The sequence below is a fragment of the Ranitomeya imitator genome, chromosome 6 (assembly GCF_032444005.1).
Source record: "Ranitomeya imitator isolate aRanImi1 chromosome 6, aRanImi1.pri, whole genome shotgun sequence".
NCBI lineage: Eukaryota > Metazoa > Chordata > Amphibia > Anura > Dendrobatidae > Ranitomeya > Ranitomeya imitator.
Window position 1 is genome coordinate 192,247,343 of NC_091287.1, and position 24,468 is coordinate 192,271,810.

Below are 24,468 nucleotides of genomic sequence, written 5' to 3' on the forward strand. Positions count from 1 at the left end.
GGGGTGATTTAAACTTTTATTTTTTTTTAATATGTTTAAAAACATTTTTTGTTTTTGCATGCTTCAATAGCCTCCATAGGAGACTAGAAGCTGCCACAACCCGATCGGCCCTGCTACATAGAGATGTTCAGATTGCCTCTATATAGCAGAATTGCTCACTTGCTATGAGCGCCGATCACTGGGTGGTGCTTACAGCAAGCTGGCACTGACAACCATAGAGAGGTCTCCAGGAGACCTTAGGTTGTCGTGCCAACACATCGGTGACCCGCGATCATGTGACGGGGGTCACCGGTGTGCGTATTTCTAGCCCGATGGCCAGAAGCGCGATTTAAATGTTGTGGTCAAAGTTTGCCAGCGGCATTTAACTACTTAATAGTCGCAGGTGGATCGCGATTCCACCCGTGGCTATTGTGGGCACATGTCAGCTGTTCAAAACAGCTGACATGTCTCAGGAAAGATATGGGCTCACCTCTGCAGCCCACATCAAAGGGATGGACCCCGACATCGGAGTAAATGTACGCCCAAAGTCAGTAAGGGGTTAAAGTATATTCAGTGTGTGTGGGAGTTTCCCGATGTTTTAGGTTCATTTTTCAATTGTTACTTTACGGAATTTTTTCATAAATGTACTACAGTCCCTTACTGGAAAGATTTTATCACAAATTTTGTGCCACTTTAAGCAGAGAAATGCGACTGTGTGCTAAAAAGTTTGAAAAAGATTAAAGAGAAAAATAAAGAGAATAATAGATTTTGCAAAAAATTCACGAACCACGGGAGCCATTCTGAAATATTCAGAATTTAAAAAAAAAAAAAAAAAAACTAATACCCAAAGACAAAAAAGGACTTGGGGTGAAAAAAATGCTGTGTCTTCAAAGCCAAAAATTAAGTGGCAAAAAGTGGAAACAACTTATTTATGGACACTAATTACCTCATAGTGACTTTAAAATTCCACAAAATTTCATGATGCTTTGTTTTTGGAATAGCAAAAAGAAAAATTCAATACCTCTAACGTAATATCTGACACCAGCTCTGAAGCAACTTCTTCTGGAGATGAGAATCCAATCAAAGTATTTTCCATTAACAGAACAGGAATGTATAGCAATAACTAGAAACACAGGTCAGAAAAACAAGTGGATACAAAATACAGAAACATTCAATAAATGACACAAAAGAGTGTTAATCAGGTTTTCCAGGCCACAAAGAAAACTATTGATGCAGAGTAAACCCAGGAGGAATCCTAAGGCCTCATTCAGACAGCCCTGTTTTTGACATATACAAAAAAATATGGTGTCATCGTTGTTTTGGATTCGAGTGTTTCATCCGTGTTTTTCCACACATGGATAAATTGCAAAGCTTCTCCTATCCTTTTCCATGTTAAGCACGGACAGCAAACAGATGCCCTCAGTGTGCTGTACATGTTTTTCAAGTAACTGTGGCAGCTCAACTCACTCAGAGGTACACAAAGGTAGAAAACAGGAACACGTTTAAATCTTTGGTTGATTTATTATATGGTGGCATAAACCAACAAGGAGGTTAAAACCAGAAAAAAAAAGAAAACAAAAAAGCTGTACACAGTCCATACAATTTGTGGGGAGCGGCCTTGCTCTGCAGCACCACAGGTTCAGTCTTTCCGCCTCAGGACACAAACCAATGGAGACCCCTCTCCAGTCCTGCTGAACCAAGGTTGCCTCTAGAGCAGAACTATTTAAGCCTCAGACCACACCCTGGGGTGGAGATAAGGTGGACATCCTCCCACCTGCTCTATAGATGTCCACATAAAAGCCAGCCTATTATATAAATTAGCTTAACCCCTCATGGCACTTAGTGTGCTGGAGGATAAAACTCTGGGTTTTAGATCAGTGATGCCATTAAGCGTAGTGCCACATATCTCCCCTCCAGCACTTTATCAGTGACTGTCACAGACCCATAGAACTTGTATTGGTAGTTTTCATCTGTTCTACCAGAAAAAAGACAAACCTGTCTTCCTGAGTTTTTCATGGACACATCGTCTATGAAAAAACAAAAACATGTGAACAGCCCAACAAACTATAAGGAGTACAAGTTGGATGAGAGAAAAACACTGACAGAATATGTGCATACAACACAGATCTCGGAATGAGGTGCAATAGAAAGCAATGTACACAATATCGGGCTCTATTCCACAGTCAAGGAGTGACCGATCATACAGTCTGTGATTTGCACATTTCCAGTTACATGCCAGTAGCTTTCTCTCTTACTTCTTTATATCGTTCCCGTAAACTTTAATGACCAGGTCAAATTTTTAAAATCTGAACAGTCACTTTATGTAACAATAACTCTGTCATGCTTTAACATATCCCATTGATATGGAGAATGTTTTTTCGTGAGACATTGTACTTTATGATAATGGAACACTTAGGTTGATATGTTTTGTGTTTCATTTATAAAAATATCAGATATTTGACAAATTTTTAAAAATTAGCAATTTTCAAACTTTCAATGATTATCCCTTTAATCCAGAGTCATACCACAGAAAAACATGATGGAACATTTCCCTCATGTCTGCATCAGCATCATTTGTAAAATGTTGATTTATTTTGTTAACATTTTAAAAGGTTTAAAAATGTAGCAGTAGTTTTTCTCTTTTTTCAAGGAAATTTACAGTACCCCTGTATTCAAAACCACTGTCAGGTAGTTTATTTATTATTAATATTAATATTTATTAGGTGCTTTTCACTTTTTCCCCCTAAATATTCCTACAGTTGCCATTGCATTAAAAGCTCATGCAACTACAAGATAACACTCAAAACGTTAGAAAATCTTAAAACAGCAATATTCAGTGACCATTTCAAAAGATACATCCATGAATGACTGGAACTGCAAATTTATGAATCTGTAAGGGAAAACAGTAACATATTACTAAATTAATCATACTGAGTACAGTAAGTGCACGTTTCAGCCAATTAGGATCGATCATGTCTTGCATGAAGCAGCAATACTAATTATGGGAACTTCCATTATATACAGAAATAAACAACAACATTTATGAATATTGAACGTGTGCACAATGATGGCCTTCTATAATAAGTTGTACATCTAAACTTTGTACTTTTTATTGCATTTTAACTTGTAGTTTAAAAAAACTATAGAAAAGCAAACATATTAAAGGGAACCTGTCAGCAGGACTGTGCACAGTAACCTACAGACACTGTCAGGTCGGTGTTGTTATACTGATTACAATGATACGTTGTTTGATTAAATCCATCCTGAGGTTGTTCTTTAATCTTTATTTTGCAGTTAATGATATGCTCTTGCCCTAAGGCTGGCCTGGAGGGTGGGGGGGTCTTCATGTGGTGCTCTGCTTAGGTATTCATAATGCAGACTGCTGACAGGTCACTGATCCCTCAATGACCTGCCCCCTAGTTTGCATAATGAATATCTGTATATACTTTAAAAAAAAAAAAAAAAAACACCCCTCTGCAAGCAGGTGCTAGCCATGGCACCTGCTCTGCAGCAAAGTCGCATGTTTTGTGAGCTATCTTACTGGAAAAGGATGACGCCACCAGCGCCAGCACAGTAGCAGCACTCGGCTATCTCCGAGCTGCTACTGTACAGGCTGAGTCACCTTGGAGGAGGAATTCTTTTCTTCTTTTCTAGTAAGATGGCGCGGCTGGTGTATGCGCAGTAGCAGCTATCGGATCACAGCAGCAGACACCGATAACAGCTACTGCACAGGCGCGGCGGGAGCCATTTTCAAATTGAGGTTTTTTTTCCCCACTAGCTGAATAACCTGAAAAAAAAATGTATTGACACACAAAACATGCGATTTTGCTGCAGAACAGGTGCCACGGTTGTTTTTTTTCTTTTACTTACGGGTATATACAGATATTCATTATGCAAGCTAGGGGGCAGGTCGGTGAGGGATCAGTGACCGTCAGCAGGCTGCATTATGAATATACTAGATGGTGGACCGATTCTGACGCATCGGGTATTCTAGAATATGCATGTCCACGTAGTATATTGCCCAGTCACGTAGTATATTGCCCAGCCACGTAGTATATTGCCTAGTGACGTAGTATATTGCCCAGCCACGTAGTATATTGCCCAGCTACGTAGTATATTGCCCAGTGACGTAGTATATTGCCCAGTCACGTAGCATATTGCCCAGCTCCATAGTATATTGCCCAGTCACGTAGTATATTGCCCAGTCACGTAGTATATTGCCCAGTCACGAAGTATATTGCCCAGTCACGAAGCATATTGCCCAGTCACGTAGTATATTGCCCAGTCACGTAGCATATTGCCCAGTCACGTAGTATATTGCCCAGCTACGTAGTATATTGCCCAGTGACGTAGTATACAGCACAGTCACGTAGTATATTGCCCCGTCACGTAGTATATTGCCCCGTCACGTAGTATATTGCCCAGTCACGTAGTATATTGCCCAGTCACGTAGTATATTGCCCAGTCACGTAGTATATTGCCCAGTCACGTAGTATATTGCCCAGTCACGTAGTATACAGGTCCTTCTCAAAAAATTAGCATATAGTGTTAAATTTCATTATTTACCATAATGTAATGATTACAATTAAACTTTCATATATTATAAATTCATTATCCACCAACTGAAATTTGTCACGTCTTTTATTGTTTTAATACTGATGATTTTGGCATACAACTCCTGATAACCCAAAAAACCTGTCTCAATAAATTAGCATATTTCACCCATCCAATCAAATAAAAGTGTTTTTTAATAACAAACAAAAAAACCATCAAATAATAATGTTCAGTTTTGCACTCAATACTTGGTCGGGAATCCTTTGGCAGAAATGACTGCTTCAATGCGGCGTGGCATGGAGGCAATCAGCCTGTGACACTGCTGAGATGTTATGGAGGCCCAGGATGCTTCAATAGCGGCCATAAGCTCACCCAGAGTGTTGGGTCTTGCGTCTCTCAACTTTCTCTTCACAATATCCCACAGATTCTCTATGGGGTTCAGGTCAGGAGAGTTGGCAGGCCAATTGAGCACAGTAATACCATGGTCAGTAAACCATTTACCAGTGGTTTTGGCACTGTGAGCAGGTGCCAGGTCGTGCTGAAAAATGAAATCTTCATCTCCATAAAGCATTTCAGCCGATGGAAGCATGAAGTGCTCCAAAATCTCCTGATAGCTAGCTGTATTGACCCTGCCCTTGATGAAACACAGTGGACCAACACCAGCAGCTGACATGGCACCCCACACCATCACTGACTGTGGGTACTTGACACTGGACTTCAGGCATTTTGGCATTTCCTTCTCCCCAGTCTTCCTCCAGACTCTGGCACCTTGATTTCCGAATGACATGCAAAATTTGCTTTCATCAGAAAAAAGTACTTGGGACCACTTAGCAACAGTCCAGTGCTGCTTCTCTGTAGCCCAGGTCAGGCGCCTCTGCCGCTGTTTATGGTTCAAAAGTGGCTTTACCTGGGGAATGCGGCACCTGTAGCCCATTTCCTGCACACGCCTGTGCACGGTGGCTCTGGATGTTTCCACACCAGACTCAGTCCACTGCTTCCTCAGGTTCCCCAAGGTCTGGAATCGGTCCTTCTCCACAATCTTCCTCAGGGTCCGGTCTCCTCTTCTCGTTGTACAGCGTTTTCTGCCACATTGTTTCCTTCCAACAGACTTACCATTGAGGTGCCTTGATACAGCACTCTGGGAACAGCCTATTTGTTGAGAAATTTCTTTCTGGGTCTTACCCTCTTGCTTGAGGGTGTCAATGATGGCCTTCTTGACATCTGTCAGGTCGCTAGTCTTACCCATGATGGGGGTTTTGAGTAATGAACCAGGCAGGGAGTTTATAAAAGCCTCAGGTATCTTTTGCATGTGTTTAGAGTTAATTAGTTGATTCAGAAGATTAGGGTAATAGGTCGTTTAGAGAACCTTTTCTTGATATGCTAATTTATTGAGACAGGTTTTTTGGGTTATCAGGAGTTGTATGCCAAAATCATCAGTATTAAAACAATAAAAGACCTGACAAATTTCAGTTGGTGGATAATGAATCTATAATATATGAAAGTTTAATTGTAATCATTACATTATGGTAAATAATGAAATTTAACACTATATGCTAATTTTTTGAGAAGGACCTGTATTGCCCAGTCATGTAGTATATTGCCAGTCACATAGTATATTGCCCAGTCACGAAGTATATTGCCCAGTCACGAAGTATATTGTCCAGTCACGTAGCATATTGCCCAGTCACGTAGTATATTGCCCAGCTACGTAGTATATTGCCCAGTGACATAGTATACAGCACAGTCACGTAGTATATTGCCCAGTCACGTAGTATATTACCCAGTCACGTAGTATATTGCCCAGTGACATAGTAAACAGCACAGACATGTAGTATATTGCCCAGCTCCATAGTATATTGCCCAGTCACGTAGTATATTACCCAGTCACATAGTATATTGCCCAGTCACATAGTATATTGCCCAGTCACATAGTATATTGCCCAGTCACATAGTATATTGCCCAGTCACATAGTATATTGCCCAGTCACATAGTATATTGCCCAGTCACGAAGTATATTGCCCAGTCACGAAGCATATTGCCCAGTCACATAGTATATTGCCCAGTCACGTAGTATATTGCCCAGTCACGTAGTATATTGCCCAGTGACGTAGTATACAGCACAGTCACGTAGTATATTGCCCAGTCACGAAGTATATTGCCCAGTCACGAAGTATATTGCGCAGTCACGAAGTATATTGCCCAGTCACGTAGCATATTGCCCAGTCACGTAGTATATTGCCCAGCTATGTAGTATATTGCCCAGTGACGTAGTATACAGCACAGACACGAAGTATATTGCCCAATCACAAAGTATATTGCCCAGTCACGTAGTATACAGCACAGACACGTAGTATATTGCCCAGTCACGTAGTATACAGCACAGACATGTTGTATATTGCCCAGCTCCATAGTATATTGCCCAGTCACGTAATATATTACCCAGTCACGTAGTATATTGCCCAGTCACGTGGTATATTGCCCAGCTACGTAGTATATTGCCCAGTGACGTAGTATACAGCACAGTCACGTAGTATATTGCCCAGTCACGTAGTACACAGCACAGACACGTAGTATATTGCCCAGTGACAAAGTACACAGCACAGACATGTAGTATATTGCCCAGCTCCGTAGTATATTGCCCAGTCACGTAGCATATTACCCAGTCACGTAGTATATTGCCCAGTCACGTAGTATATTGCCCAGCGACGTAGTATACAGCACAGAGCCACGTAGTATATTGCCCAGCTACGTAGTATACAGCACAGAGCCACGTAGTATACAGCACAGAGCCACGTAGTATACAGCACAGAGCCATGTAGTATATTGCCCAGTCACGTAGTATATTGTCCAGTCACGTAGTATATAACACTGCCCACACAGTATATAACAATTGTCACGTAATATCTAGCACAGCCCACGGAGTATATCACACTGCCCACATAGTATATAACACTGCCTATGTAGTATACAGCACAGAGCCACGCGGTAAGTAACACAGCCCACGTAGTATATACAGTGCCTACAAGTAGTATTCAACCCCCTGCAGATTTAGCAGGTTTACACATTTGGAATTAACTTGGCATTGTGACATTTGGACTGTAGATCAGCCTGGAAGTGTGAAATGCACTGCAGCAAAAAAGAATGTTATTTCTTTGTTTATTTTCTTTTTAAATTGTGAAAAGTCTTTTCAGAAGGTCATTTATTATTCAACCCCTCAACCCACCAGAATTCTGTTTGGTTCCCCTAAAGTATTAAGAAGTAGTTCAGGCACAAAGAACAATGAGCTTCACATGTTTGGATTAATTATCTCTTTTTCCAGCCTTTTCTGACTATTTAAGACCCTCCCCAAACTTGTGAACAGCACTCATACATGGTCAACATGGGAAAGACAAAGGAGCATTCCAAGGCCATCAGAGACAAGATCTTTCCAAGGAGTTGGGCCTACCTGTCTCCACTGTTGGGAGCATCATCCGGAAGTGGAAGGCTTATGGAACTACTGTTGGCCTTCCACGGCCTGGACAGCCTTTGAAAGTTTCCTCCCGTGCCGAGGCCAGGCTTGTCCGAAGAGTCAAGGCTAACCCAAGGACAACAAGGAAGGAGCTCCGGGAAGATCTCATGGCAGTGGGGACATTGGTTTCAGTCAATACCATAAGTAACGTACTCCACCGCAATGGTCTCCGTTCCAGACGAGCCAGTAAGGTACCTTTACTTTCAAAGCGTCATGTCAAGGCTCGTCTACAGTTTGCTCATGATCACTTGGAGGACTCTGAGACTGACTGGTTCAAGGTTCTCTGGTCTGATGAGACCAAGATCGAGATCTTTGGTGCCAACCACACACGTGACGTTTGGAGACTGGATGGCACTGCATACGACCCCAAGAATACCATCCCTACAGTCAAGCATGGTGGTGGCAGCATCATGCTGTGGGGCTGTTTCTCAGCCAAGGGGCCTGGCCATCTGGTCCTCATCCATGGGAAGATGGATAGCACGGCCTACCTGGAGGTTTTGGCCAAGAACCTCCGCTCTTCCATCAAGGATCTTAAGATGGGTCGTCATTTCATCTTCCAACAAGACAACGACCCAAAGCACACAGCCAAGAAAACCAAGGCCTGGTTCAAGAAGCAAAAAATCAAGGTGTTGCAGTGGCCTAGTCAGTCTCCTGACCTTAACCCAATTGAAAACTTGTGGAAGGAGCTCAAGATTAAAGTCCACATGAGACACCCAAAGAACCTAGATAACTTCGAGAAGATCTGCATGGAGGAGTGGGCCAAGATAACTCCAGAGACCTGTGCCGGCCTGATCAGGTCTTACAAAAGACGATTATTAGCTGTAATTGCAAACAAAGGTTATTCCACAAAATATTAAACCTAGGGGTTGAATAATAATTGACCCACACTTTTATGTTTAAAATTCATAAAAATTTAACTGAGCAACATAACTTTTTGGTTTGTAAGATTTATGCATCTGTTAATAAATCCTGCTCTTGTTTGAAGTTTGAAGGCTCTAACTTATTTGCATCTTATTAAACCTGCTAAATCTGCAGGGGGTTGAATACTACTTGTAGGCACTGTAGCAGTGTGGGCACCATATCCCTGTTAAAAAATAATTAAAATAAAAAATAGTTATATACTCACCTCCTGGGATCCAGCGGACCTCTGGCGAAATGCGCGCGGCTGCCGCCATTTTCCGTTCCCAGGACACAATGCGAAACTACCCAGATGACTTAGCAGTTCTGGGTAATTTCGCAATGCATCGCCGGGAACGGAAGATGGCCGCCGGCGCGAGCGGCTCAGCGGACAACGGAGGGTGAGTATAGCAGGTTTTTTGTGTTTTTTTATTATTTTTAACATTACATTTTTTACTATTGATGCCGCATAGGCAGCATCAATAGTAAATGGTTGGGGACACACAGGGTTAATAGCGGCGGTAACGGAGTGCGTTACCCGTGGCATAACGCGGTCCGTTACCACCGGCATTAACCATGTGTGAGCGGTGACCGGAGGGGAGTATGCGGGCGCCGGCCACTGACTGTGGGGAGTAAAGAATGGCCATTTTCTTCTGGACTGTGCCCGTCGCTGATTGGTCGTGGCTGTTTTGCCATGACCAATCAGCGATGTGGATTTCCATGATAGACAGAGTCCGTGACCAATGAATATCCGTGACAGACAGAAGGACAGACAGACAAAGACGGAAATGACCCTTAGACAATTATATAGTAGATAATCAGAGCACCACATACACCAGCCCCGCCTTAGGGCACGAGAATCTCTAATAAAACTGAAAATATTAAACAACCACAAGACAAATTTAATCAACCAAGGTATCATTTTAATCAGTATAACGGCACCGACCTGACACTGTGTGTAGGTTACTGTGCACAATCCTGCTGACAGTTTCCCTTTAAAGTAGTTTATCTGTTCTCAGAATTCAAATAAGGATGCTATGTGCACTTGCAATGTGGTCATGCTCACTGTGCACCATTATTTCGCCTTCTCCTTCTTGTTGATGGAAAGCACTTTTAAGATTTGCCAAAAGTGGAAACAAGACTGTGTACATGCACAATGGCAGTAATGGAGCGCACACAGTGTCAATGCAGGAGTCGGCAGGTGCACACAGATCTCTCATGTTTGCTGTGGCTGCTCGTCACATTGAACCATGGAGGTGTAGTGTGTGACAGGCTGCAGATAGAGTGATATACGTGCACACGCAACCATGATCCTTTTCCAAATAAAATGTTTATTTAAAGATGGGATATTTGTTATAGGGGAAAAGTATAAAAGAAATAAAATAAGTAAAAAGGGTAGTACTACATCAGTATCGACAATTTCATGGGTATGATATGTAAACCGTATGCAATTGTTCTTCAGTGGGAGAGCAGATCAGTGCATTACAAAGCTGAAAATGGAGGGTCACATATCGAAGAAAATAGTGAGGTTTGTCAATTTGGAACTAAGCGGTATGCATCAGATTATTGGAATTTAATCCAATCTCTCCATATCATGAAGTATCTACATAAAACCACATACTACAGACTGGGAGGTGATATGCGACAGGGGTGAGCATGATGATGTAAATGATATTGTCAGGTGAGTAACGGATTATATAAATTTTTGTACTGACACTGTTGTACCAGCTAAAAAGATTCGATGTTATGCAAAGAAAAAGCCTTGGATTACAAAAGAATTGCAACACTTACTAAACAAGAAGAAAATGGCATTTAAAACAAAGGGTACAAAGAAACTGAAATTGATACAAAGGGATTTAAAGGGGAAAATTAAGAATGCCCGTGAGGCGTTCCGAATTAAATTGGAAAATAAATTGTCACACAACAATTCCATGGAGGTGTGGTTGGGCATGAAACAGCTAACTGGGTTTAAGGCCCAGCGGGAGCACGGGAAAGTGGATCTGCCCTTGGCTGATGAAATGAATGAGTTTTTCAACAGATTCATCAACACAAGCACAGCATCATCAGGAATGGGGGATAGAGCTGGGAAACGATCGGCAGCATTGACATTGGGGGATAAACTCCCTGCTTTCACCGTCTCCCAAAGCGACATGAGAAAACAGTTTAGCAGAATAATTATTGGCAAAGCAGCTGGGCTTGATGGCCTCAGCCCACGTGTCCTCAGAGCGTGTGCAAACCAACTGTGTACTGTCTTCCAGCAACTGTTTAACTGGAGCCTTCAATCACAGAGTGTACCAGAACTGTGGAAGACCACCTGCCTGGTGCCGATTCCTAAGACCACTTTTCCAACTTCCCGACAAGACTATCGTCCAGTGGCCTTAACATCACATGCTATGAAATCCTTGGAGAATATTACTCGCCTACTTGTGTCCGAGGGTGAGGGCTTTTACTGACCCCCTACAGTTTGCGTACCAGTAGATTGGGGGTGGATGATGCTGTAGTGTCTCTGCTCCATACAGTACAGAAAAATATTTAGAATTGAGAGTCCTCAGTGGTTGATACCTTTTAATGGCTAACTGAAAAGATGGTAATTAACAAATTGCCAGCTGTCAAGACTACACAGGTCCCTTCATCAGGCAAAGACTAAAAGAAATTCTGAAGATAGATATATATATATATATATATATATATATATATATATATATATATATATATATATATATATATATATATATATATATATATATATATATATATATACACATACATACATACAGATCTCATGCTTCAATCATGAAGATACCAAATGAAATTTTTTTTGGGTGAAGAATCAGCAACAAGTGGAACACAATTGTGAAGTTGAACAACATTTATTGGCCATTTTACATTTTTGTGGAAATTCACAAATTGAGAAGTGGGGCAGCAATATTATTCAGCCCCTTTACTTTCAGTGCAGCAAATTCACTCCAGTAGTTCATAGTGGATCTCTGAATGATCGAATGTTGTACTAAATGCCTAATGATAAGAAATATAATCCACCTGTGTGTAAACAAGTCTCCGTATAAATGCACCTGCTCTGTGATAGTCTCAGGGTTCTGTTTGAAGCACATACAGCATCATGAAGACCAAGGAACACAACAGGCAGGTCCGTGATACTATCGTGGAGAAGTTTAAAGCCGGATTTGGATAAAAAATTATTTCCACATCCCAAGGAGCACTGTGCTCATATTGAAATGGAAGGAGTATCATACCACTGCAAATCTACCAAGACCCGGCCGTCCATCTAAACTTACATCTCAAACAAGAAGACGACTGATCAGAGATGCAGCCAAGAGTCACCGGTCACACGACCGCACCGTCATTGCAGGTCCTACGTTCAATGCATTCTTAGGAACGGAGGCTGCCGCTTGCACCGCTGAGAGCCAGGGGCCGTCCGAGGGTGAGTATATCCATATTTTTTATTTTTATTCTTTATTTTTTACATGAATACGGATCCCAGGGCCTGAAGGAGAGTCTCCTCTCCTTCAGACCCTGGGAACCATCCAGGATCGCTCCCTGCACATGCCGTACCCGGCGTATAAGACGACCCAGGACTTTTGAGATGATTTTCAGAGGTTAAAAAGTCTTATGCGCCGGAAAATACAGTAAATATTATAATTATACTTACCTGTCCAGCAACGCCGTCCTCCCGACCCGCTGTCTCCCGGCTGCATCTGCTTCCAGGGCCTCTCTAACTGCTGGCAGTGTTCACTGCACTCGGCAGTCTTCGGCTTTTTCCGGCAGTGTTCGTGCGGTGATGTTTATTATTAATTTTCTGCTTTTTTTTTTACAGTCCGAACTGAACCCGAACTGTAACACGAGTTTCTCATGGAAACCAGTGTTCTGGACCGTGTGACCGAAAACTGTGTGTTAGGTATGGTCCCGAAGTTTAAAGTAAGGTAAGATGCACGCACAGAGGTGGAACAGAAGAAAAAAAAAACTGTAAAAATCAAGCAATTAAGTACCGACCAGTACTCAGCAACATAAGAGAGGATGGGAAAGGGGATAGGAATAGAAAGGAAGGAGGCATTGGGGTGTACTGGAAAAAAGCAGGGAGAGGCAAAGGTCAGGAACAGTTATTTCTTCTAGTCATCAGCACAGCAGCAGAACTAGTGGCTCAGGCTAAAATAGTCTATGGCACCACAAGGCCTAGCAGGTCCGCAACACAAAGACAGTGATCGCCCTGCACATGTCTCCAAGATAGAATGAGGCAGTGCAGAACGGTCACTATGAAAACAAACTTCATGCTCACTGATTGGTGGCATCGGATGTTATCGTTTGATCGCTCCAATCAGTGCTGGAGCTGCTGATGTTGTAGTTGCTGCCATTGATGCTGCCCTGTAACATGCAGTAGTGACGCCGTAATCCTGCGCATGCGCCCTACACTCGCGCAGTTTTGGGTACCTCATCTGCCCTTCTATGAGCACAGTGTTCATCCTGCTTCTGCACAGTGACTCGCTGGCGCCTGTGCAGCAGCAGGATCAGGACACTGCCATTAGAAGGGCGGATACGGTACCCAGAACAGGGCGAGTGTAGGCATGGGATTACGGAGCCACAACAGCACATAGTGCGAGGTGCATGGGAGGAGGGTGGTATTAGAATGAAGTCAGGAGGTAGAGATTTCTTTCGGACACCAAACGCCTAGAAGCCTCGAAGAAATCATTAAAGCAAAATTGTCAGCTGTTTCGGCAGATATAGGATACAGCCACTGCCTTTCAGGGCTTATCTATAGCATTCTACAATAATGGAAATAAGCGCCTGGTCCGACCTGAAAGATAAGAAAAAGTCATAGTTACTCACCGATAACGGTGTTTCTCGGAGCCCATGACAGCACTACGGAGAGAGGGGAACCTCCCTTCAGGGACAGGAAACCTACATATAAAAGGGCGGTACCTCTCCCTCGCATCAGTTGGTTTACAGAGCATCGAAGGACCTCCAGGTTAGTTACAACAGAGAAAAAATCATATTCTAACATTTCTTAATAGAGGAACCCCGTGCCTAGACTATATTATATAAATTATATGTAATTAAAGGTGCTCACCGCAATTGTGATGGGAGGGAATAAGCGGGTGCTGTCATGGGCTCCGAGAAACACTTATCGGTGAGTAACTATGACTTTCTCGGTCTCCCATGACAGCACTACGGAGAGAATTGTAGAGACTAAGCTTAGGGAGGGACCACCGCCTCAAGAACCCTTCTCCCGAAGGTCAAGTCAGACAGAGGCTAGATTTAATCTATAGTGTCTAAAAAAGGTTGATGGTGATGACCAGGTGGCCACCTTACAGATTTGCTCTATTGATACCTCTGACCTCTCAGCCCATGAGGTAGCTACTGCTCTTGTGGAATGAGCTCTTATACCATCCGGGATCGTATTCCCCGTGGATGAATATGCCAAAGCTATTGCCTCCTTTATCCACCTTGCCCAAGTACATTTGGATGCCCGGAATCCTTTTCTGGGACCCTGAAAACAGACAAACAAAGAGCCTTCCTTCCTATACTCCCTGGTGGAATCTAAGTATTGGACTAGACATCTTCTGACATCTAGATTATGGAAGTTCTGCTCTTTCTCATTTCTGGGGTTTGGGCAAAAGGACGGCAGGGATATTTCTTGTGACCTATGGAATTTTGACGCCACTTTTGGCAAATAGGCTGGGTCGGGTCTAAGAGTGACTCTCATCCAATATTTTTGTGAAAGGTGGGTTAGAGGATAGGGCTTGAATATCACTTATTCTGCGCGCAGATGTTAAGGCTACTAGAAGAATGGTCTTCAGTGATAATGTTTTAATGGGAATCATCTCTATGGGTTCAAATGGAGGACCAGTTAACGCCGAGAGGACTAAATTTAGGTCCCACGAGGGCATCTTTTGAGTAATTAAAGGCTTTGATCTTATTACTGCCTTAATAAATCTTATTACCCATGGGTTAGCCGCAATATTTTGGTTATAGAGTGCTCCCAGAGCTGCTATCTGTACCTTAAGAGTACTGACCGCTAACCCCTGTTCCAGACCTTTTTGTAGGAACTCACGTATTTCATCAATTGAAGGCCCATCCTGGACTTTTACCTTGGAGACAGACAAGATTTTTTTCCATGTTTTCCCATATATTTTAGTAGTAATAGGTTTTCTACTTTTTAACAACGTGGCAACTAAGTTGTCTGAGAAACCCCTTTCTTCTAATAGTCTCCGTTCAAAAGCCAGGCTGTCAAATGCAAGTGCGACTCTTGTGGGTGGAAGATCGGTCCTTGCTGTAGCAGGTCTGGTATATTCGGTAGGATCCATGGGTCTGAGACAGATAGCATCCTTAGCCAGGAAAACCATGTCCTTTTTGGCCAGAACGGGGCTATAAGGATCATTTTTGTTTTGTCCTCTCTGACTTTCCGAATGACTGCCGGGATCAGAATGATTGGAGGAAAAGCATATGTCAGCTTGTGGGTCCATGGAATCAGAAAGGCATCTAGAGCCTGGGGATTCCCTTCCGGGTTCAGTGAGGAAAATTTGTTTACTTTTTTGTTTTTGGAATTGGCGAATAAGTCTATTGTTGGAGTTCCCCACATTTCTGTGATCTGGTTGTAGATAGACTGGTTCAGGGACCACTCGCCTTGTTTCAACTAGGTTCGACTCAAGTAATCTGCTTTCTCGTTGTTTGAACCCTGAATATGTAGCGCAGAGAGGGATAGTAGATTTTCTTCCGCAAGGCTGAAAATTTTGGCGGAGGAACTCATCGGTGACCGAGACCTTGTTCCTCCCTGGTGATTTATATATGCTACTGTCACTTTGTTGTCCGAAAAAATTCGGACATGATGTCCCCGAATGTAGGTTAGAAAAGATAGAAGAGCACGATGCACTGCCCAAAGTTCTTTTTGGTTCGAGGATGCTGATAGTTCCTGAACCGTCCAGTTTCCCTGAGCCACTCTGTCTCCCATGTGAGCCCCCCACCCTCTGGAACTCGCATCAGTTGTTATTACCAGAGATATTTTTGGTACCCAAGGAATTCCCTTTGACAGATTTTGGTTCTTTCCCCACCAAAGAAGGGAATGAATAACTGAGGAATTTAGAATGACCTGGCTTTCCAAATTGTTTTTTAGTATTAACTGCCACTCTAGTATGTGCCACTGAAGTTACCTTGTGTGGAATTGTGTGAAAGGTATCGCTGGCAGGCATGAAGATAGAGAGCCCATTGCCCTTCTTAGAGTCATGGAGGGGTTGTGTAGCGTTCGTGCTATCATGGTCAATACATTGTCCTTTTTGGGACCTGGGAGTTGGCATTCTTGAACCTGGGAGTCTAACGTCAGTCCTAGGAACTCCTGTACTTGACAGGGTTCCAACTTTGATTTTTTTACGTTTATGAGCCAACCCAAGTCCGTCAAAATAGTCATTACTCGGTCTCTCTGTTCCCTGCAACTTTGAGCCGAGTCGCTTGCAATAAGAAAATCGTCCAAGTAAGGGACTATGATAATATTTTGTTCCCTTATGTGGGCCATCATTTCCGCTATTTTTGTGAATATTCACGGAGCAATTGAGATTCCGAACGGGAGGGCCCTGGACCGCACTTCCGGCTCCTACGCACATCCTCCAGGGAGAAAAAGCTACCGCGCATGCGCGCGGAGATGACCCGGAAGTTCTGCTGCATTTCCGGAGCGGCGGCCATCTTTCTACACCTGGAGCATGCGCTTATCGGCACAGGAGCTCCGGGTGATCCAGCGCCCCTTCCTCCCTCAGAGTCGGCGGCGTTCTCCCTCCGCACACCCTAAAGAACCCCTCAGTTCCAGCGGTCGAGGCTTCGGGTGCCGGACGAGCCGCGGCAGGAGCCTCCTCGCTACCGGAACCCGACTGCCCGGTCTCGGTCAATGATACAGCGTTTTCTTGCAGGCCCACCGAAAAGAGGTTCCCCGTCAGGGACAGGAAACCAACTGATGCGAGGGAGAGGTACCGCCCTTTTATCTGTAGGTTTCCTGTCCCTAAAGGGCGGATCCCCTCTCTCCGTAGTGCTGTCATGGGAGACCGAGAAAATAAGTTTTATTATACTCACCCGGGGGCGGTCCAGTCCAATGGGTGTCACAGGTCCAGGTCTGGCGCCTCCCATCTTCTTGCGATGCCAACCTCCTGTTCCTTCATAGCTCCCTGGCATCGCGCTCGTACCGAACCGCATTGGACCGTTCCCCCGGACAATTAACTAAAACATATTTTTCTTATCTTTCAGGTTGGAACAGGGGCTTATCTACAGCATTATAGAATCCTGTAGATTTGCCCTGAAAGGTAGTGGCCGTATCTTATATCGGCCAATACTGTCGACAGGTTCCCTTTAACATAAAAGATTAAAACTCTTTCTCCACAACTAGACTACAGCTATGAGACACACAGGCAGAACTATTTTAACCATTCTGATATCTGTATGCCCATAGTAATAGCTTAAAAGCGTCCAGGGGGTGAGATTCCCTTTAAGGAAGTAAGGGAGGAGTTGGATAGAACTTGAACAAAATGAAATTGGTGATATTTTTTTTCCCAAGGAATCTATTAGAAGATGATGCTGGTGGAAGGACCAAGTTCTCTGAAATCAGATCTAGTGGACAGATTGGATAAATTAAGAAAATGTTCACATTTTCAGGTATCAGGGCCAAAATAGTTAAATGGGTGGTAAATGACAGGTGTTTAACCCCCTTCGACCCTGAGCCTTCATGACCAGGCAAAATTTTACAATTCTAACCAGTAAAACATTATATAATAACTCTGCAACGCTTCAATGGATCTCACCGATTCGGAGACTGTTTTTTCGTTATATATTATACTTCATGATCAAAGTAAAATTTCTACGATATGATTGTGTTTATTTGTGGAAGAAAATCTGAAATTTTGTGAAAATTTGGCAATTTTCACATTTAAATATTTTTATCTGCTTAAATCAGAGTTACGGTACATAGCACAAAATAGTTAGTAAATAACATTTCACACATGTCTACTTTACATCAGCACAATTTTTAAAAAAAAAAATTATATTACGAAGTTGGGGCCTTTTTAAAAACTTTTTTTTTTTTTTTTTTTTTTTTTAAGAGACCACATCTTATTTGAAGTGACTTTGAGGGGTCTGTATGATAGAAAATACCCAGATTCTAAACAATACACCCCTCAAGGTGCTCCAAACCACATTACCATATTCCCACATTCAATAAGTTTATTAACCCTTCAGCTGCTTCACAGGTACTGAAGCAATGTGGAAGAAAAAAAATGAACGTTCAAATTTAATTTCACTAAAATTTTACTTTAGACAATTTTTTGGTGAAAATTTAGCAATTTTTAAACTTTATGCCCTTAAGCCAGATAGTTACACTACACAAACTAGTAAATACTAATGTAAAGAAGACATGTTGGAAATGTTATGCATTTTTTATTTTTAAACAATGTTTTTTTTTCGTTAAGAAGTTAGAAGGGTAACAGGTTGATCTAATTTTTCCAACAAAAAACAATTTTTTTTAGGAACCACATCACATTTAAAAGTGACTTTGGAAGGGCCTATGTGACAGAAAATAGTCAAACAACACACCATTTTAAAAACTACACCCCTCAAGCTGCTCAAAACCACATTCTAGAAAGTCATTAACCCGTTATCTGCTTCACAGGAATTAAAGCAACATGTTAGTATAAAATGAACATTTAACTTCCCCCCCCCCCCCCCCCCCAAAAAAAAAGCTTCTTACCGATAACGGTATTTCTCGGAGTCCATGACGGCGCCACGGAGAGAGGGGATCCACCCATCATTGACATGAAACCTACAGATAAAAAGGGTGGTACCTCTCTCCCCCATCAGAACACAAGAGGACCTCCAGGTTATTAATATAAACATTTAACATTACTATGAAGCTTAACAGAAAACACCATGTGACTACATATAAGCAATAAAGTTAACGAAAATTAGTGTGCACATCCACACGTGAAGGGAGGGAATGTACGGGTGCCATCATGGGCTCAGAGAAATACAGTTATCGGTAAGTAACTATATTTTTCTCTGTCCCCCATGACGGCACCACCGAGAGATTGCAATGATTGTACATTAGGGAGGGACCACTGCTTCCAGAACCATACTCCCAAAAGTAAGGTCTGAAGAAGAGGCTAGATTCAGCTAATAGTGATTACAGAACAGAGGGTGAAGATCGCATAGCGACTCTACATATCTGTTCTATTGAGGCACCGTTTTTTTCTGCCAAGGAGGCTGCCACCTCTGTTGATGAATGGGCTCTTAATTTTCTCCAGGATGGCCGCTTCATGCGAGGAGTATGCCAGGGTGATGGCGTCCCTTATCCATCTTGCAAGCGTGCCCTTAGAATGCCGGCGTGCCCTTAGAAGCTTTTTCACACCTCTCGATGACTCTGAAAGCACACAAAGAGACCTATGCTTCCTACGCTCCCATGTGGCCGCTAGGTACTGAATTAGGCATTACCCTAAGTCAGTGTGTAAGACTTTCTCTTCTTTATCTTTGGGATTGGGACAAAAAGAAGAGAGCGAAATCTCCTGAGATCTGAGAAACCGTGATGCCACTTTTGGATGTTAGGCCGGCTCAATCTTAAGAATAACCCTATCCTCTAAGCTTTGTGTGACACAAGGGCTGGCTTGACAATGCCTGAATATCACTGACTCTATGAGCTTTTATGAGAGCTACAAGAAGTGATGTTTTAAGGAACAGGATTCCCAGTGAAGCATCTGACAGGGGTTCAAAAGGAAGTTTGGATAGGGCTAAAAGGGCCAAGTTTAAATCCCAAGGAGGAGTAAACCGAGAGGGGATGGGTCTAGACTTGACCAACGCTTTGATGAACCTGGATATCCCCCGATTCCCAGCCGGGTCGTAATTGTACAGGGCCCCTAAAGCCAAGACTTGAACTTTTAAAGTATTTGTGGATATCTCTGTTCCAACCAATTGTGCAGAAACTCTAAGATGGTTGTTATTGGAAACCCCCTCTTCTAACTTGAAACCTGAAGAGACGTTCCTCCAGGTTTCCCCCATGCAGTTTGGCGGTTCCTATATGATCTTCTCCACTCCTGGTAAAATTCACAATCAAGATTAAGGTTAATATGAGGAGTTGAACCAGTGAAGTCTGGGTCACCAGACTTCTGACCATTGCCACATGTTAGGGCTCAGGGTACTGGCCCCCAACCATCTGCCCCATATTTCCACGAGTAGGGGACTCGGAGAAGCGATGCGTGCCTGTTCAGAATGGATTACCCAGTCATGCACTGGGGCGTCTGCTCGCATCATAGGGGTGCACGTGCGCACTAGCCTCAGGCCCTGGACTGCGGGAAGATGAAATCAATAACAGTTAGTACATGGATAGGCAGAGCATTGGGATGTACGCACATTACTCATCCAGGAGATCGCATCTATTCCGAATCCTTGGATGTCTAAACCCCAAGTAAGGGGTGGATATTATTGAAACTAAGGAATATGCCACCTGGGAGGTAATATTACCAGACAATACCAAAGTCGGGCTTCTCATTAGAAGCGCTGAAAGGGAAACGTGGATCATCACTCCTGTTTTACTGATATTACACACATATCCATATCCTAAAAGGCAATCTTCTCAGTGATATTTATACACCCAGACAGCCATGGTGTGAATTACTGGTACGATGGACTCCTCGCCAGAGACGGACTACACCTCAACAAACCTGGGAAACACACATTCGCCAGAAGACTCGCTACACTCATCAGGAGGGCGTTAAACTAGAAGAAGAGGGGACGGGAAGAAAAACATTAGACTCGAACAAAGACGACCCAGGAAAACATACTCAGAAGGGAGGTAAGAACATTTCTAAAACAATCCACAGTGAGGAGATTGGAACAAAGCAAAATCCTCTAAACTGCATGCTCGCAAACGCCAGAAGCCTGACAAACAAGATGGAAGAACTAGAAGCAGAAATATCTACAGGTAACTTTGACATAGTGGGAATAACCGAGACATGGTTAGATGAAAGCTATGACTGGGCAGTTAACTTACAGGGTTACAGTCTGTTTAGAAAGGATCGTAAAAATCGGAGAGGAGGAGGGGTTTGTCTCTATGTAAAGTCTTGTCTAAAGTCCACTTTAAGGGAGGATATCAGCGAAGGGAATGAGGATGTCGAGTCCATATGGGTTGAAATTCATGGAGGGAAAAATGGTAACAAAATTCTCATTGGGGTCTGTTACAAACCCCCAAATATAACAGAAACCATGGAAAGTCTACTTCTAAAGCAGATAGATGAAGCTGCAACCCATAATGAGGTCCTGGTTATGGGGGACTTTAACTACCCGGATATTAACTGGGAAACAGAAACCTGTGAAACCCATAAAGGCAACAGGTTTCTGCTAATAACCAAGAAAAATTATCTTTCACAATTGGTGCAGAATCCAACCAGAGGAGCAGCACTTTTAGACCTAATACTATCTAATAGACCTGACAGAATAACAAATCTGCAGGTGGTTGGGCATCTAGGAAATAGCGACCACAATATTGTGCAGTTTCACCTGTCTTTCACTAGGGGGACTTGTCAGGGAGTCACAAAAACACTGAACTTTAGGAAGGCAAAGTTTGACCAGCTTAGAGATGCCCTTAATCTGGTAGACTGGGACAATATCCTCAGAAATAAGAATACAGATAATAAATGGGAAATGTTTAAGAACATCCTAAATAGGCAGTGTAAGCGGTTTATACCTTGTGGGAATAAAAGGACTAGAAATAGGAAAAACCCAATGTGGCTAAACAAAGAAGTAAGACAGGCAATTAACAGTAAAAAGAAAGCATTTGCACTACTAAAGCAGGATGGCACCATTGAAGCTCTAAAAAACTATAGGGAGAAAAATACTTTATCTAAGAAACTAATTAAAGCTGCCAAAAAGGAAACAGAGAAGCACATTGCTAAGGAGAGTAAAACTAATCCCAAACTGTTCTTCAACTATATCAATAGTAAAAGAATAAAAACTGAAAATGTAGGCCCCTTAAAAAATAGTGAGGAAAGAATGGTTGTAGATGACGAGGAAAAAGCTAACATATTAAACACCTTCTTCTCCATGGTATTCACGGTGGAAAATGAAATGCTAGGTGAAATCCCAAGAAACAATGAAAACCCTATATTAAGGGTCACCAATCTAACCCAAGAAGAGGTGCGAAACCGGCTAAATAAGATTAAAATAGATAAATCTCCGGGTCCGGATGGCATACACCCACGAGTACTAAGAGAACTAAGTAATGTAATAGATAAACCATTATTTCTTATTTTTAGTGACTCTATAGCGACAGGGTCTGTTCCGCAGGACTGGCGCATAGCAAATGTGGTGCCAATATTCAAAAAGGGCTCTAAAAGTGAACCTGGAAATTATAGGCCAGTAAGTCTAACCTCTATTGTTGGTAAAATATTTGAAGGGTTTCTGAGGGATGTTATTCTGGATTATCTCAATGAGAATAACTGTGTAACTCCATATCAGCATGGGTTTATGAGAAATCGCTCCTGTCAAACCAATCTAATCAGTTTTTATGAAGAGGTAAGCTATAGGCTGGACCACGGTGAGTCATTGGACGTGGTATATCTCGATTTTTCCAAAGCGTTTGATACCGTGCCGCACAAGAGGTTGGTACACAAAATGAGAATGCTTGGTCTGGGGGAAAATGTGTGTAAATGGGTTAGTAACTGGCTTAGTGATAGAAAGCAGAGGGTGGTTATAAATGGTATAGTCACTGGGTCGCTGTGACCAGTGGGGTACCGCAGGGGTCAGTATTGGGACCTGTTCTCTTCAACATATTCATTAATGATCTGGTAGAAGGTTTACACAGTAAAATATCGATATTTGCAGATGATACAAAACTATGTAAAGCAGTTAATACAAGAGAAGATAGTATTCTGCTACAGATGGATCTGGATAAGTTGGAAACTTGGGCTGAAAGGTGGCAGATGAGGTTTAACAATGATAAATGTAAGGTTATACACATGGGAAGAAGGAATCAATATCACCATTACACACTGAATGGGAAACCACTGGGTAAATCTGACAGGGAGAAGGACTTGGGGATCCTAGTTAATGATAAACTTACCTGGAGCAGCCAGTGCCAGGCAGCAGCTGCCAAGGCAAACAGGATCATGGGGTGCATAAAAAGAGGTCTGGATACACATGATGAGAGCATTATACTGCCTCTGTACAAATCCCTAGTTAGACCGCACATGGAGTACTGTGTCCAGTTTTGGGCACCGGTGCTCAGGAAGGATATAATGGAACTAGAGAGAGTACAAAGGAGGGCAACAAAATTAATAAAGGGGATGGGAGAACTACAATACCCAGATAGATTAGCGAAATTAGGATTATTTAGTCTAGAAAAAAGACGACTGAGGGGCGATCTAATAACCATGTATAAGTATATAAGGGGACAATACAAATATCTTGCTGAGGATCTGTTTATACCAAGGAAGGTGACGGGCACAAGGGGGCATTCTTTGCGTCTGGAGAACAGAAGGTTTTTCCACCAACATAGAAGAGGATTCTTTACTGTTAGGGCAGTGAGAATCTGGAATTGCTTGCCTGAGGAGGTGGTGATGGCGAACTCAGTCGAGGGGTTCAAGAGAGGCCTGGATGTCTTCCTGGAGCAGAACAATATTGTATCATACAATTATTAGGTTCTGTAGAAGGACGTAGATCTGGGGATTTATTATGATGGAATATAGGCTGAACTGGATGGACAAATGTCTTTTTTCGGCCTTACTAACTATGTTACTATGTTACTATGGAGGGAGTAACCATACTCTATGGCTAGAAAAAAGTAGGTTTCTTCCCACCACAGAGGGAGATTATCTACTGTGAGGCAGTGGAACTATGGGTTTTCAAATGTAAGAGTCCTGGATATAGTTTCATTTATCTTAGGAGCCCTAAGAGCAGAGAGTATGTGAACCTCTGCCACCTGACACAGTGCTGCTGATTCGTCACAAGGTAGCAAAGGCAGAGATGCTGTCCCTGATAACCATAATACAACAGACTTATAGGACAAGAATCTGTCTACTGGATGTTGCTCAAGGAAAACTAGTCTGATTGCCATATATGGAGATGGGAAGGATTCTTTTCTTCCACCTCGTGGGATTTTCTGCTCCCAGAGCAGTAGTATGTCCTATTATAGGATGGACAAAAAAAAAGAAAGACATATGTCACCTTTTAACCCTGCTGTTCTGTTGGTCAAAAATGACCGACTTTGAACTTCAATATTCTTTAAAATATTCAAGATGCGGCTCTGAAACCCGTGGCCGACCGACCCATCCTCATTTAAGTGAATCAACCACAAGTTTCAGAACCGCATCTTGAACACCCCAAAAAATACCAAAGTTCAAAATAGGTCTCCCCAGACCGAACATAACAGCAGGGTTAAAGCTAATTATGAAAGAGACTTGCCTTTAGCACTCAAGGTAGAAGCTCACTTGAGAGATCTGTTCCAAGAAATGCTAATTTACTAAGCCAATTCAAGCATAGCTGTTTGTTTGGCTAAGCCCTG

General features: G+C 42.6%; 1 protein-coding gene across 1 annotated transcript in view; it reads right to left on the reverse strand.

Annotated features, from left to right (window-relative positions):
* Positions 1-24,468, reverse strand: part of SACM1L (SAC1 like phosphatidylinositide phosphatase) — a 458,875-nt gene that overhangs the window by 235,453 nt on the left and 198,954 nt on the right. Inside the window, exons 7-8 of the mRNA XM_069730398.1 lie at positions 2,836-2,869; positions 1,001-1,102 (exon numbers count right to left, since the gene is read on the reverse strand). Coding sequence (XP_069586499.1) covers positions 1,001-1,102; positions 2,836-2,869 — 136 coding nt within the window. The remainder of the gene's footprint in view (positions 1-1,000; positions 1,103-2,835; positions 2,870-24,468) is intronic.